Source organism: Microtus ochrogaster, chromosome 6, assembly GCF_000317375.1.
Source record: "Microtus ochrogaster isolate Prairie Vole_2 chromosome 6, MicOch1.0, whole genome shotgun sequence".
NCBI classification, from domain to species: Eukaryota; Metazoa; Chordata; class Mammalia; order Rodentia; family Cricetidae; genus Microtus; species Microtus ochrogaster.
The window spans coordinates 10,785,509-10,799,479 of record NC_022013.1 but is presented as its reverse complement, the minus strand read 5'-3'; the positions used below and the strand labels follow the sequence as shown (position 1 = coordinate 10,799,479).

General features: G+C 47.9%; 1 protein-coding gene across 1 annotated transcript in view; it reads right to left on the bottom strand.

The window, feature by feature from the left end:
• Positions 1–12,921, bottom strand: part of Cfap221 (cilia and flagella associated protein 221) — a 77,925-nt gene extending 65,004 nt beyond the window's left edge. Inside the window, exons 1-5 of the mRNA XM_005348264.3 lie at positions 12,847–12,921; positions 10,285–10,470; positions 6,650–6,750; positions 1,166–1,252; positions 900–998 (exon numbers count right to left, since the gene is read on the bottom strand). Of these exons, the coding sequence (XP_005348321.1) occupies positions 900–998; positions 1,166–1,252; positions 6,650–6,750; positions 10,285–10,423 (426 nt within the window). The 5' untranslated portion in view covers positions 10,424–10,470; positions 12,847–12,921. The remainder of the gene's footprint in view (positions 1–899; positions 999–1,165; positions 1,253–6,649; positions 6,751–10,284; positions 10,471–12,846) is intronic.
• Between the last annotated feature and the right edge of the window lie 1,050 nt (positions 12,922–13,971).

Below are 13,971 nucleotides of genomic sequence, written 5' to 3'. Positions count from 1 at the left end.
ATCATGCATACTGAGTGTGACCTCACATGTACACTTGCATCATGCATGCTGTGAGCTCGCATGTACACTTGCATCATGCATGCTGTGACCTCACATGTACACTTGCATCATGCATGTTGTGAGCTCACATGTACACTTGCATCACGCATGCTGTGAGCTTGAACGATGACAGTCAACAGTGACTGAGACACTTTGGCTCAGATTTAAGACTACTGCATGCTATTATTTGTCAAGTTTTTGAGTTGTACATGTGAAATAATTCTGTTCTTATAGGAACATAATGCTTTAGTTATGGAAAATGCAGACTTTGTTTTTATTCTCTTTCTCCTTGCCACTGATGCCATCTTCTTTTTTCTCCTTGGTATGTGTCAAATTTGTTCCTTTAGATTGTATTATGCTAGAATATTCAGCTTTTATGCATTTATTTCCTTGTTTTTTAGTTTTATTGTGTATATATATAGGAGCTTAAAGGAGCACATAAATGTTACTGGACACAGCTTCCCCAGAGCCCAAGCAGCACAGGATAAATAGTTTGGCCCAGGCATTGGAGAACGGCAGTGCAGTGTCCAGGGAATCTTCCCAGGTTCTCTGAGGCCTAACGTCTGAGGCCCTGAGCCTACAACCTCATCCACCACTCAGAGAGTTCTTTCTGGACTATGATGTGTTAAATATCAGACACTAGCAGAGACCAGCAGGATGTTTCGGGAGCCTGCCAAGGCTTGCCCTGTCCAAATCCTTTCCCAGCAGGGTGGAAGCTACAACTGTGAGCCATCTAGTTCCTACAACACTGAGAAACTACAGGTTCTTCTTGCTCTCCTTCATCTTCCTTCAGGATATGAAGTACCCCCCCCATCTTTCTTCACACATGCCCCACATCCCCAGTCCTTCCAGAAACTCACCTTACAGTGAATGCGGATGCAGTCGTAATAGTAACGCCACTCGTCAGGAGAAAACGTAACCGTGACCATGAGCGACAAGCCCGGGATGAGGCGATGCTCCTGGAAGGCAGGTAGGCTGGGTTGGGGCTGGCTCCAGAGCTGGCAGACAGCAGCACGACAGTGGGGTGGGATGAAGGATGCGCACACTCGTGTCCTAGCAGGCCTGGGGCAGAAGCCACAGCTCATCCCACAGCTCCTCAGCAGGGAAGGGGACCCAGGGACAGTACCTTCTTCTCATGTGCGATCCTGAAGTACTTGGTCTGCGGTGGTAAGATATGAAGGTGTGTGTCTTCATCGGAAATATTGGCAATGTACTGGGGGAGAAAAGGGTGAGTTTGAATTTGATTGTTTACATAGTCATTATTTTTCATTGCTTATACCTTATCTTTATTACAAAGAAGATTCGAGGGAACATTATATTAAATTTTTTAAAGACATGAGATATGGGATAGGAGATGACTCAGCCAGTGAGTTTCTTGCTGGGCAAGCATGAGGAACTGAGTTTAGATCCCCAGAAGCCCATGTAAAAATTTGGGTATGGCGACAGCAGTTTTTAATCAGTGAACCTCAATGCTAGGGAGGAGATGGAGGGAGACTCCTTAGGGCTCCTTGACCAGCAAGTCTGGAAGGAAGGATTAGCTCAGGTTCAGGAAGAGACTCTGTCTCAGAAAATATGATAGAAAGTGGTTGAAGAAGACACCCATGCCCTCTTCTGGTTTCCTTGTGCGCATGATGCACACATAAGGGTACATGCACTCACATACACATATTAATACACACACACACACACACGTACACACATATGCATGCAAACACAGGAGAGGAAGAATGAGAGAGAGAAAATAGAGAATAAGAATTAGAAAACAATTGGTTTTTCCTTTCTTCTTAGTACATGTGTTATAAGTATATGTGCATTTATGTACATATGTTTATATGTAATATAATGTTTATGTGATCAAAAGCACACAACTTAAAAAAGACGTGTGATGCTTTTAATTTCAAGTTCTAAATTGTCAACTGATTACCACAAAATGATTTTGTTAGGACTGCAGAGAGAACTCTGCAGTTAAGGGTGCCTTCTGCTCTTAGAGAGGGTTGCAGTTGCCAGCACTCACACCAGCAGGCTTACAACACCTCTAAGCTCAGATGCAGCAGACTCCACAGACACTAGCACTCACATGCACGCACACAACACACATGTACCGTGTATGTTGTGCTTTCCTGTCCCTTTAAGGGACAAGCCACGCCCATTCCCCTCCCCATCCGCTGAGGCAGGCTGATCTTCAGCTTCCGGCCTGAGCTCGCTCTCTTTTCCATCTTCCTCTCGGAGAGGTAGCTTCGCTTCTGCCTCTCTCTCCACTTTTCTGTTTCCCCCCTTCTCTGTCTCTTTCTCCTCTTCTCTCTCTCTCTCTCTCTCTCTCTCTCTCTCTCTCTCTCTCTGTCCCCCCTTCACTCCTCCTCCTCCATAACCCCCTGAATAAACATTCAACCTCACCCTGCATGTCGTGTCTATCCATGTTTCTGTCTTCTGCCCACCCGCCATGTGTCTCCCTGCCTGGAACCAGCCATTGCTCGGGGACCAGCAGCCGTCTCTGCCTGGGGCCCACTGTCTGCCGCCACATGGCCCGCCACCACCACCGCTCAGGCCGCTGCTCTGGGACCAGCAGCCATTTTTGCCTGGGACTGGCTGCTCCCAGAGCCCGCTGCCTGCCACCACATGGCTTGCCGCCACCATTTGGGACCTACAGCATTTCTGCTGCCTACTGCCGCTGGGGATCTTGCAGCATTTTAAAAAAGAACAACAGTGTAGCCTGTAACTGCAGCTCCAGAGGTTGCCAAGCCCTCCTCTGGCTTCCTGAGGGAACCCACACGTATGTGTCATACACTCACATAGACCATTTTCATATATATGAATAAAATAGATAATCAAATGATTTTGTTGATTTTTACCTAATTCCTGAATTCACGACCCACTGATGACTATAGTAAATAAATAAACCATGCTAATGCTCGGGTAGGATGCACTGCGCCCACACTGTGGTGTTAAGGTTCCACATCCCTAAGTCCCGAAGAGAAGACATTGCTAGTCCTGGCCCTAAACTTTGAGAATCAACATCTTGGAAGGGTACAGTCCTTCCTCAGTAGCTGTAACAGAAAGTCAGAAGGCACTGCTTCGTACAGGTCTGGGCCCACAACCACACTGGCTGTCTCTGAGGAGAAGTGAGGGCTTATTTATTAATAAATATAATTTGTGTTTCCCTAAACAAGAAAAAAAAATGTAAGGGGTCTTGGGTTTTGAAAACTTAAAACCGAACAAAGATCATTGTTTAAAATTTCCCCGTAGACTGAAGCACTGATATTAATATGCACGCAAACAGAAGGCTTCAAACCCTTTAGTGTCACGTGACCTCGGTGCAAATGAGCGGACACCCAGTCATTCCACCTGTGGGCAATTTGCATAGTTTCCTGTGCCAAAACCTAGTCAAGCCTTTGTCCCACCTTCTACAAGAATGAAGACCATCTCGGATGACATTCCAGGAAATGTCCGAGAGGGTGCAATTCCTGTGAACCATCCTGAGCGATGTCAATGGTGTCAAGGTGGGGCCCACTCTCCTTGGAAAGCAAAGGAGACCCCAGTTGAACAGGACAGGAAACCAACAGGAGCTGGTTACTACCTGAACCATCTGTAGCTTGGCCCAGAACAAGTCCAAGGCTGTTAGACCCTGCTTCCTTTTCAAGAAGAGCTCTGAGTGTGTCCAAGCTGGTGCCCCCGTCCCCACCAACATCATCAATCAGAACAAAGTGTCCAGGGTTAAACTGCAGGGTTTGGTACAGCACAGCTATTGCAAGTTCAGGACATCAAGCCCAGAGTTAATCCCTGAAGGACTTGATACCGCGCTTGTTTTGAGCTCAGCTGCTTGGACTCAGCAAGCCACGGCAGTCACAGCAAGGCTGTGAGAAAGGTTTTAGATGCTGTCTGTGTTTCTGAAAAAGAAACCGTGCAGGAGGCTGATGATGGCGACTTTAGGTTCCCCACTGTAGAGTCCCGGAATCATGAGAATGATTTAGTATCTTTTGGGGGGGGGCATGATAAAAGACTTCTGTTGATTTGGGGTTAGAGAGGAAACCCCAGTAAGACAGACAGTTAAGAACTCTCCCCTTGTTTGGCAAGAATCTTTTTGAAATTAGGGCGCCCCATCTGTGCATGAGTGTGAGGCCCACTGGGCATCAGCACCCTGCAGTTAACACAGCGCAGAAGAAAATGACGCCCCCCCCCCACTGGGCATAAGCACCCTGCAGTTAACACACCACAGAAGAAACTGACCCCCCCCCCACCACCACTGGGCGTAAGCACCCTGCAGTTAACACACTGCAGAAGAAAATGACTCCCCCTCCCCACTGGTGGCCATCAATTGCCAATAGCTCATCAGCTAAGGGTGAGCCTCAGTAGTGTTTCCCCAAGTCTTGCTGGCACTTTGCCCGGCTGGTTCTTGTGCAGGTTTTGTGCAGGCAGCCGTAGCTGCGGTGAGCTCTGTGCACAGCCAGGTCGTGTCCAGAAGGCTGCACTCTTCCCGTTGTCTGGCTCTTACATTCTCCCTGTCCTCCCTTCACTAATTCCCTGAGCATTGTGGGTGAGGAAGCAGGTCGGCGTAGACATCTCTTCTGCAACTGAGCCCAGACAGGCACTATTCCCAGCACTTCTAACAGGTCTGAATGCTTTTGATAAGAATCTTAAAGTAATTGCTTTGGGCTTCTGTTTAGCTTTACTGACAGGAACAGGAAGTTGGCTTTCCCAGGGTCTCTCTGAATACTATTAAGATGAAATCATGTTGTACTTTTATCTTCTTGTTTGTTTTAATGTCTGATAAAATCAATGTGATGCTTTACACAACGCTGTACTTTTATCTTCTTGTTTGTTTTAATGTCTGATAAAATCAATATGATGTTTTACACAACACTGTCCTTCCAAGTCCGAGTCTTTCCTTTCCAAGTGTTTATTGGGTGTCTTCTGTGTGTCAAGCATGTGCTGGGCTCTGAGGAAGTCGCAATATGAAAAGAGACAGGTGTGTGGCTGCCCTCCAACAGGGTGAAGCACAGTTGAGACTTCAGAGCTTATCTTTAATTATGCACACATGGATGCCTCTGTGTTTGTACACGTACGTGTTGGCCTGTGAAGGCGGGGAGCTGGAGTTACAGGTAGTTGTGAACCGCCCAACATGGGTGCTGGGAACCAAAGTCAGGTCCTCCTACAAGTAGTATGCCCTAGCTTAATAGATATTGACATAGTTTATGGGTGTGGGATAGATTAAACCGCTGGTTCAGAGTACCGCAGAGGAGAAGGACTGACGCTTGGGTGCGTTTGGCCCCATCATCCTTAACCACGTGTTCTTAATGTTTGACATGTTTTTAATAACTAACTTGTTCTTAATGTTTGGGAAAATTGGTTAGAATGGAAATAATTTTTTTGTAAAAAACAAAAAACAAAACAAAACAACAACAAAACAAGTAGTATGCATGTTTAACTGTTAAGTCATCGCTCCTGTCCACTCATGTTGCTCATGTTAATATCTGAATCCCCACCCACAGGGTGAAAAGGGACAGCAAAGAGGTGCCACGCCTCACTCAGTCATTCTGGCAGAGAGAACACATGCGCTGGAGTGACCACCACCTCCTCCCAGACCTAGGCATCTTCTCTGGGCAGGCCTGGCACCTGGCCAGAGCAGGTCAGAGGCAGCCCTGCCTGCATCCTCCTCCCTCCACACTGGTCTGGAGGAAGACAGTGCAGAATGCAGTTCCGTCCCCCTCACTCAGTATCCTGTGTACTGGAAAGAGGAGTTCCCACTTTGGGAACTGTGTTTCTCTAGATGTCCGTACACAGGGCTACTGGGAAGTCCAGACGCTGGTCCCCACATGGCATAGGAGGGACATATATTTGGAGAGAGTGATGTTAGTATGTTCCAGGACAGTGATGCTCCTTTCTAGTTTCTCTTCAAGGAACCGCCTTTCTGACTAAGCCAGTCCCTCCCTCTCCCCTTGCCCCTTCTCTTTCTCTGTGTGTATTTGTGTGTCCAAGCACCTGTACACACGTGTGCATGTGTGTGTGGAGGCCAGAGGACAATGTTGAGTGACTTTCTTAGTCATTATCTCGTCAATTTTATTTATTTGGAGGGTGAGCATTGCCACGACACACGGATGGAGTCAGACGACTTCCCTCACTCTGCCGTGGGGATCCTGGGGCTCGAACTCAGGCTGTCAGGGTTGGCGCCAAGCCCTTTAACTGGCTGATCTATCTTGTTGGGCTCTACCTTTAAATTTTTATTGTGTTTATTTCCTTATGGGAGGTGGTGTGTGTCATAGATGCTTACAGAGGTCAGAGGAAAAGTTGTAGGAGCTAATTTCCTCCCTCTACCGTGTGGGGTCCACGGCTTGAACTTTGGTTGTGAAGCCTGTTGGTAAGCGCCTTTGCCCACAGAGTCATTTTACTGCACACCACCACCATTTTTGAAACAATAACTCTCACTTTTACCTGGCGCTCAATTCATCTAGTCTTGTTGGCCATAAGCCCCGTTATCTGCATCTCGCTCACCAGACCACGCCAACAAACCCAGCTTTGTGACAAGGTGCCCATGCTGGTGCAACAAGCACTATTCCCTTGAGCCATCTCCCTGGCCCCTGCTCTCTATCTGAATTAGGAACAAAAATGTACGTACCAGGATCTGTTGGTGCTGCTTCTCTATCTCATAGCCTCCAAAATGGACTATGCCTGGTCTGGCCTGGACGGCCTTATTGTTCAGAAGCTTGGCATAAACCTCTACAAAAGAAAGACAAGTCCATCGTGAGCTATAAAGAATACTACATTGAAGATGCTCTTCTTGGTGTGGGCAGTCTTTAGTTTAGGGCACTGTAAGCACAGGCAATGTCCAGACAATGGATACAGCTGTCAACAAGATGGATTATGGGTCCCAAATAAACTGGACTGTGTCTGCTTTTCTATTTTTTAAAAAAGATTTATTTTTATTTTATTTGTGTGTATATGTGTGTACGAGTATATGTGTGTATCTCTCTCTCTTTCTGTGTGTGTGTGTGTGTGTGTTTGCGTGCACCTGCTTGTAGAAGCCAGAAGATCTCAGATCCCCTTAGAACTGGAGTTCCAGGCTTAGAGCTTGATATGAGTGGTGGAAACCGAATTTAGGTCTTTAGGGCAGCCAGGGCCCTTGACGGACTGGCCTTGTCTTCAGCCCCCCTTCATCTTTGCTCATACATGCTTACTATTTATTGATTTGCTCTCCACATAGTTCATGCATGCATATGTGTGTGTATTGGTGGAGGTCAAAGAACAACTTCCGGCGTCATTCTTTGGGTGTTGTCCACTTTTGTTTGTTTTTGATTTTTGGAACAAGACATCGCTCAGGCCTGGAACTTAGATAGTAGTGGCCGACTGGCCAGCAAGCCCCAGGAAGCTGCCCGATTCTGTCTCCTAATGCTGGGATCACAAGCACATATCAGACATGCCCTTGGACAGTTCCTCCTGAGTGTGGAGTTACAGACATGCCCGATCACATTCCTTTAGGTGGTGCTGGAGATGAAAGTCAGGGCCTCATGCATCTTAGGCAGGGCTCATCCATTTCGGCATTTTTTTTTTTAATGCTAAAACTTTTTTAGTTTGGGGTCACAAAGCAGCATGCTGTGCTCCTGCCCAGAAGTTGTTAAGTACACCAATGTGCATGTGACAGTCTTAAGGTGACAACAGAGTCTTAGGGAGCAAATGCATTTCTAAGGTTTAAGGTGAGGCTTGTACAGGCTGAGAGTGTAGTCGGTTTTGTCAACTTGACACAACCTACAATCACCTAGGAAGAGGGTCTCAATGAAGAGCTGTCTAGAAGCTAGACTTGAGATCAAGTTGGCCTGTGGGCATGTCTATGGGAGACTGTCTTGATGTGGGAAGACCCAGCCTAAAACTGTAGGCACCATTCCCTGATTTAGGGGTCCTGGACTGTATCAGACAGGACAAGCATACATTTATCTCTCTCTGCTCTTGACTTTGGGTGGATGTAAGTAGCTGCTTCAAATCCACGTCTTGCATTCCTTGCTGTGATGGACTGTGACCTAGAACTGTGAACTAGACCCTTTCTCCCGTAAGTGGCCTTTGTCAGGGTACTTCACCACAGCCTGGGAAGTGACACCAAGATAGGGTTAGTAAACGTGGAGATGCAGAGCTGGCCGTGGCTCATCACCAGCTGAATGTCACCTCCTCCCTCACAAGGTGTCCACTTCCAGTAAACTGTGGGGACTTCCCCACATGCCGGCTGCTCCAGCAGTGAAGCAGAATTAGGATGTTTTCTGGAAGTTGTTGTATGGCCATCAGGTGACACTCCTGCAGGTCGAGGTATCAGGTCAAACAGCTCAGGGTGAGGTAGGAGAGAGAGACAGGGAAAACTGGGGAGATATGATACAGGAACAGAGCCCCTCACCCGGGAATTCAGCTGAAGCCACCCACCAGCAGGTAAGCAAAAATCCAGCACAATTAACAGCTACTTATGGCCTTTCTTCTCCCAGCTGTAAGCCTGGATGCTTCTAAGAACCCCATCAGAGACACCCCCTTACAGGGAAGGGACTGTGGCAAACCCCTTGTGCAAACCTAGTGATTTCTTGTCTTACTTTATTAGATTTTAACTCCAGAGTTATTGCCAGAGTTGCCCTGAAATCTCATCAAGAGAGAGAGAGAAAGGAATGAAATGAGGTTCTTAGCAATCTTTTGAAATGTAACCCGAGAGGCACCAAGATGGTCTATATGTCTAAAAATAAGGCCATTCGTTACAGCAGCTCCAGGAGCCTGCACCACACTTGGATATAGGTTACTTCCGGCTATTTTCTCGGAGAAGCCCACATCAGCATCTTTCCATCTGTCGCTGAGCAACTCTTTTTCTCTTACACCGAATTAGGCTTTTGTTAAAATATATCTAATAAACCCAACTCTGTTTCTTAAACTGCTTAGTTCTGAATTTTTTTTTCCGTGTCAAAGAAATGAATCCTGAATCCTGGCTTGGCCCGAGTGCGGTCCCTAAAAGATTAGGGGAACTCCTCGGGCTGCGAGGACAGTTGACCTTCTACCCCTCCTGCGGAACAGAAGAACTGCCACTTTATTTAGTGTACTAAGAGCCTTGAGGATTCAAGCAGGACAGAGATGGGTGTTCGGGGTTCTAGAACGGAAGTCAAGGGGAGGAGTCTGAGGTGAGGAGGAGTTAGGTGGTCCCAAGACCTGCTGAGGATGGCGGCCGTCTGTGGTTCTCCAGGCAGACATTAGACACTGGAGGGTGCTTCTAGAGGATTCCAGGTTCTTGCATCCCAGAGCAAGGAATTGCATCATGCATCAGGGACATGGGAGCGGTGGTGAAACAGAAATAGTTTATTGAAAGAAAAACACTTCAGGAAATGGAAGTGGAACAGGGCTGGAGGAAGGTCAGAGTTCCAGGGTAGATGGTGTATATCAGGATTCTCACGTCTCAGCGTGGCGGGCTTTCAGCACATCTGAAATATCATGTGTTCTGCAAATGCTATACTACACATCACCTTTGGTGGGAGAGTATTCCAGGCTTTTTCTGACATTGGTTTTTATTCATATGTTAACCGTGTGTGTGTGTGTGTGTGTGTGTGTGTGTGTGTGTGTGTGTGTTAAGACAACATTAGTGTCCACTGTCCACATTGTTTTGTAAGGCAGGGTCTGTTACTGGCCCAAAAATAGCCGTGTAGGCTAGGATGGCCAGCCAGGGAGCCTTGGGGATCCCCCAGTCCTCGGGGGTCCTCCTCAGTGCTGCTGGGGTCATGAGCGCACACCATCAATTACGTCCTCGTGATTGTAAGACAGGCACTTGATTCCCCGAACTTTCTCCCCAGCCTCGTGTTCTAACCTTGCCTTGCTCCTCACCCCACTCTCCTCACGCTCCAGCACGTGAACTTGGTGACTGACTCACACCACGGAAGTCTATCGTTGGGAGGCAGGAGAAACTGCTCAGTGGCTGAGAGCACTTTCAGCTCTTCCAGGAAAGCTGAGTTTGGTTCCTAGCTTCCACAGTGGATGGCTCACCACTGCCTGTGACGGCAGCTCCAGGGGACCTGGTGCCCTCTTAGAGGCTCCGTGGGCACCCACACACATGCAAACAAGTATATAAATGAAAATAAAAATAATTTTTTAAAATCTACCATTTAAAGCAGCTTGATTTAAACAGAACTACCATTCTTAATAAGAAGAACTATTATGAGCCTATAAGATGATACAGTTAAACCTGCACCCCAAGTCCCAGCTTCCTGGACGTAATTCATAGACAAGTGGCGGCTGCGCACTCACTGGACTCCAGGAGATGGTTGGGCACTTCTGCTCTTTTCTTGGGCTCCTCCACCAGGCTCTTCAAGAGGATGGGTGACACTTTCTCAATGGGCTCTTCTGCATTCTTTAGTTCCTGCATGACCGGTTTCACGACTGCCATCTTCTCGTGAAAACTGGAGTTGTCCTTCTAGGGTCAAAGGTCATTTCCTGGGGAGAAAAACGGGAGTGGTAGACTCATCGTGAGGAAGCACACACATGTTTCTTCTTAGCTTTTGACAAATGTACCCCTTGTCCCGGCGTGGTGTGCTGGCTCTGGCCCCCCTGCTCTCATCTGCTGGACGCTGCATTCCCACACACGGCTGTCTCATTAATCACTTGACTCACACACCATAACCCAATATGGCATCAGGCTCCAAACTCTCCCATGACTCTTCAGGGCTTGTCTGAAGGGTGCTTCTGGGATGCCTCTCAGACACAAGGAGCGGGGGTGTCTCAAAGCCTCATAAGTTTGGAAAGTTCCTAGTTTCCTTTCTGTTGCTATGACAAGACATTCTGATAAAAAGCAATGCAGGGGAGGAATGGGTTTATTTTGCCTTACAACTCCAGATCATCAAGGGGAAGTTGAGGCAGGAACTCAAACAACTAGTCACATTAACATTCACAGTCAAAAGCAGAGAGAAATGAATCCTCCCATGTTAGCTGTCTTCCTTTGCTTCCTAGCTTTCTTCACGCTTACACAGTGCAGGGCCTAGCCTTGGGCATAGCGCTGCCCACAATGGGCTGAGTCTCCTAGCCTAGGGCACAGTGCTGCCTACAACAGGCTGAGTCTCCTAGCCTAGGGCATAGCGCTGCCCACAATGTGCTGAGTCTCCTTCCTAGGGCATAGCGCTGCCCACGACAGGCTGAGTCTCCTTCCTAGGGCACAGCGCTGCCCACAACGGACTGAGTCTCCTTCCTAGGGCATAGTGCTGCCCACAACGGACTGAGTCTCCTTCCTAGGGCATAGCGCTGCCCACAACGGACTGAGTCTCCTTCCTAGGGCATAGTGCTGCCCACAACGGATTGAGTCTTCTCACATCAGTTAACAATCAATCCACAGATACCCAGAGGCCAATCTAATCTAGATAGTTCCTCATTAAGATTCTCTTTACAGATGATTCTAGACTGCGTCAAGTTGATAATTAAAATTCTTCCTGTCTCCACATCACATCCACAGAGATATGTGAACAAGGGTCCCTTCAATATTGCCAATTTAAAAGATACAGGCATTCCTAAATTACCTTCCCCCTCTGCTAACAGGAGGTGACAGAGAGGTAATGAAGCCCACAGGTGGGCAGGTCTCAGAGACCTTGTCATACCTGGGAACTCTGTGGGTCCCTACTGTCCTTGACAGTCATTGGCAATTCTACTTCCCTCATAAACACAGATTCCCAACCCCTGCTAACATCCTTTCTCAATTACTAGTTTATAAGTCATTTGGCATTAACAATGTATTTCCTTGAAACAGAACTTTAGAAACTCCACATTTTTGAAAATATTATTCTTTTATGTGTATACATGGTGGGAGCAGCAATGTGCATGTGGAGTTCAGAGTATAAACCTGAATTGGTTCTCTCTTCCACTTTTCTGTGTGTTCTGGGGCATTGAACTCAGGTCATCGGGCTTGCAGAGAAAGTACATTTATCTACTGAGCTATCTCACTGGCCGCAAACACCACATTTTCTCAGTCAGACACAGCTCTTAACCAGAGGCCATGGGGCCGCTCAGAGGAGCCCCTGAAATTGAATGTAAAACCAAGAATGCATGTTTATGAGTTTTGCTTTTGTCTTTCTTGGAGAAGTCACACAGCATTGGAGAAGACCCCAGAGAACACAGAATACAGTGAGGCACACAGTAGCTGCCTAATAGTCATTTTAAAAATAAGTTAGCTAGTCATCCTCTTGCCCGCAACCCCTTTCAGGAGCAAAGGCAGCTTGCTCCTCAGCACAGCCATGGGACCGACTTCAACCCTCCTCCTGCACATCTTCCAGTGCTGGGCCCCTAGTTCACCCTCCAACCCCTCCTGCTCTTGGCCCTACACGGTATTTCAGGTAGGATCAAGCTGAGCAGAGAGATGACTGAGCGGCTAAGAGCACTTCCCGCTCTTCCAAAGGTCTTGAGTTCAATTCCCAGCAACCACATGGTGGCTCACAACCATCTGTAATGAGATCTGGTGCCCTCTTGAGGAAGAAACCTCGTGGGTCATCAACTTAGACCATGAAACCCAATATGGACAAGTTCAGCAGAACCGCCATATACGGGCTGACCATGCATGCTTCAGCATTGCCAGGGCAGACACTACATTCATTTTTTTCAAGTTGAGCAGGGCCTCACCCTGCCTAATCCCCTCTTCCTTTAACCCCAGCCCATGCTAAGGGTTGGGTGGAACGCCAACTCTCCCTCCCATCATTCCTTTAGTCTCCCAAACCCTCCCCTGACCCAGTCCCAAGATGAACACCTTTTGGACAGCCGCCTGGGGCTCTCCCTTTTAGCCGCTCAACGGGAACCTAGGGACACTCGGGCCCCTTGTCCGAGGCCTCTTACCCTGCAGATGATAGTTCCGGGGCGGGATTCGGCAGCGTGCAGGGACCTACTCAGAGCGTCGCCATGACAACGTGGACGCATTCCCAGGATACGCTAAGGGACGCGTCCAAACAGTCCCCAAACACGGGGGAAGCTTGGTGGATTTTGTTCTGGGGCAAGGGCGAATTTCTTGGGCTCTAAGCAGAGTATAGAGCCCGAGAAAGGCTAGAGAGCGCCACTTACTATGTGGAAAACCAATGGATTCCCCAGAGGAGCTGAGAAAGTTTGGCGACTCCACGGAGTCTGAAAGAGCAGATGCGGGCCGGGCTTCCCAGCCCAGTGGGCGGGACCTCCTACTGTACCTTCTGCTCCCTTCCCCGCTCCCTGCCCCAGCTTCACACTTTAGTTAATGGAAACTTTATACATTAGCAGAGTTTTTAGACAGCTAAAAAGAAGTTCTGCTTCCCCCACTGCAATCATGACCAAGTCTCTGCCAATCAAATTTCGTCCGTACTTTCCATTATTTTGAAGAAATTCCCACATGCTTTTGTATCCATACTCTTTACAAACACTTTATCTTTTATTTATTCGTTGACAATTTTATACAAGCAAACAATGTATCTTGATCATATGCACCCCCAGCCCGGACTAAGAGCCCTCAATACATCCCCTCCCCTCTCCACGTCCTCGTTTATTAACCCACTGCCTTCAATTAGTGCCGCCTGCTGGACTGCTGACTGATCTGGTTGACTTGACCTTGTGCGGGTCTGGGGCAGATAGCCACAGCTGCAGGGAGTTGGTGGGTGCAATGGCCACGTCCTATCCAGAAGGCAGCCTTCACAGCCTGCCTCCCGTCCTCCGGCTCTTACATGCTCCCCACCCTCCTGTGATTTTCCTTGAGCACTGAATCAGAAGTTGGGTTGACAGAGATGTTCTATAAGGTTAGAACACTCAACAGACAGTAATTGTCAGCACTCTGACCAGTTATGAATCTCTGCATGAACTACCGCCCACTGCAGAGGGCCTCTTCTCTGGCCAAAACTGGGAGCTGCACTAATCTGTGGGAATAGGCAAAAAATATTTAGAAGGCAGTTTGGCAACAATTGACTTAGCGAAACAGCAGTAGGTTCTCCCACAGAGCAGGGA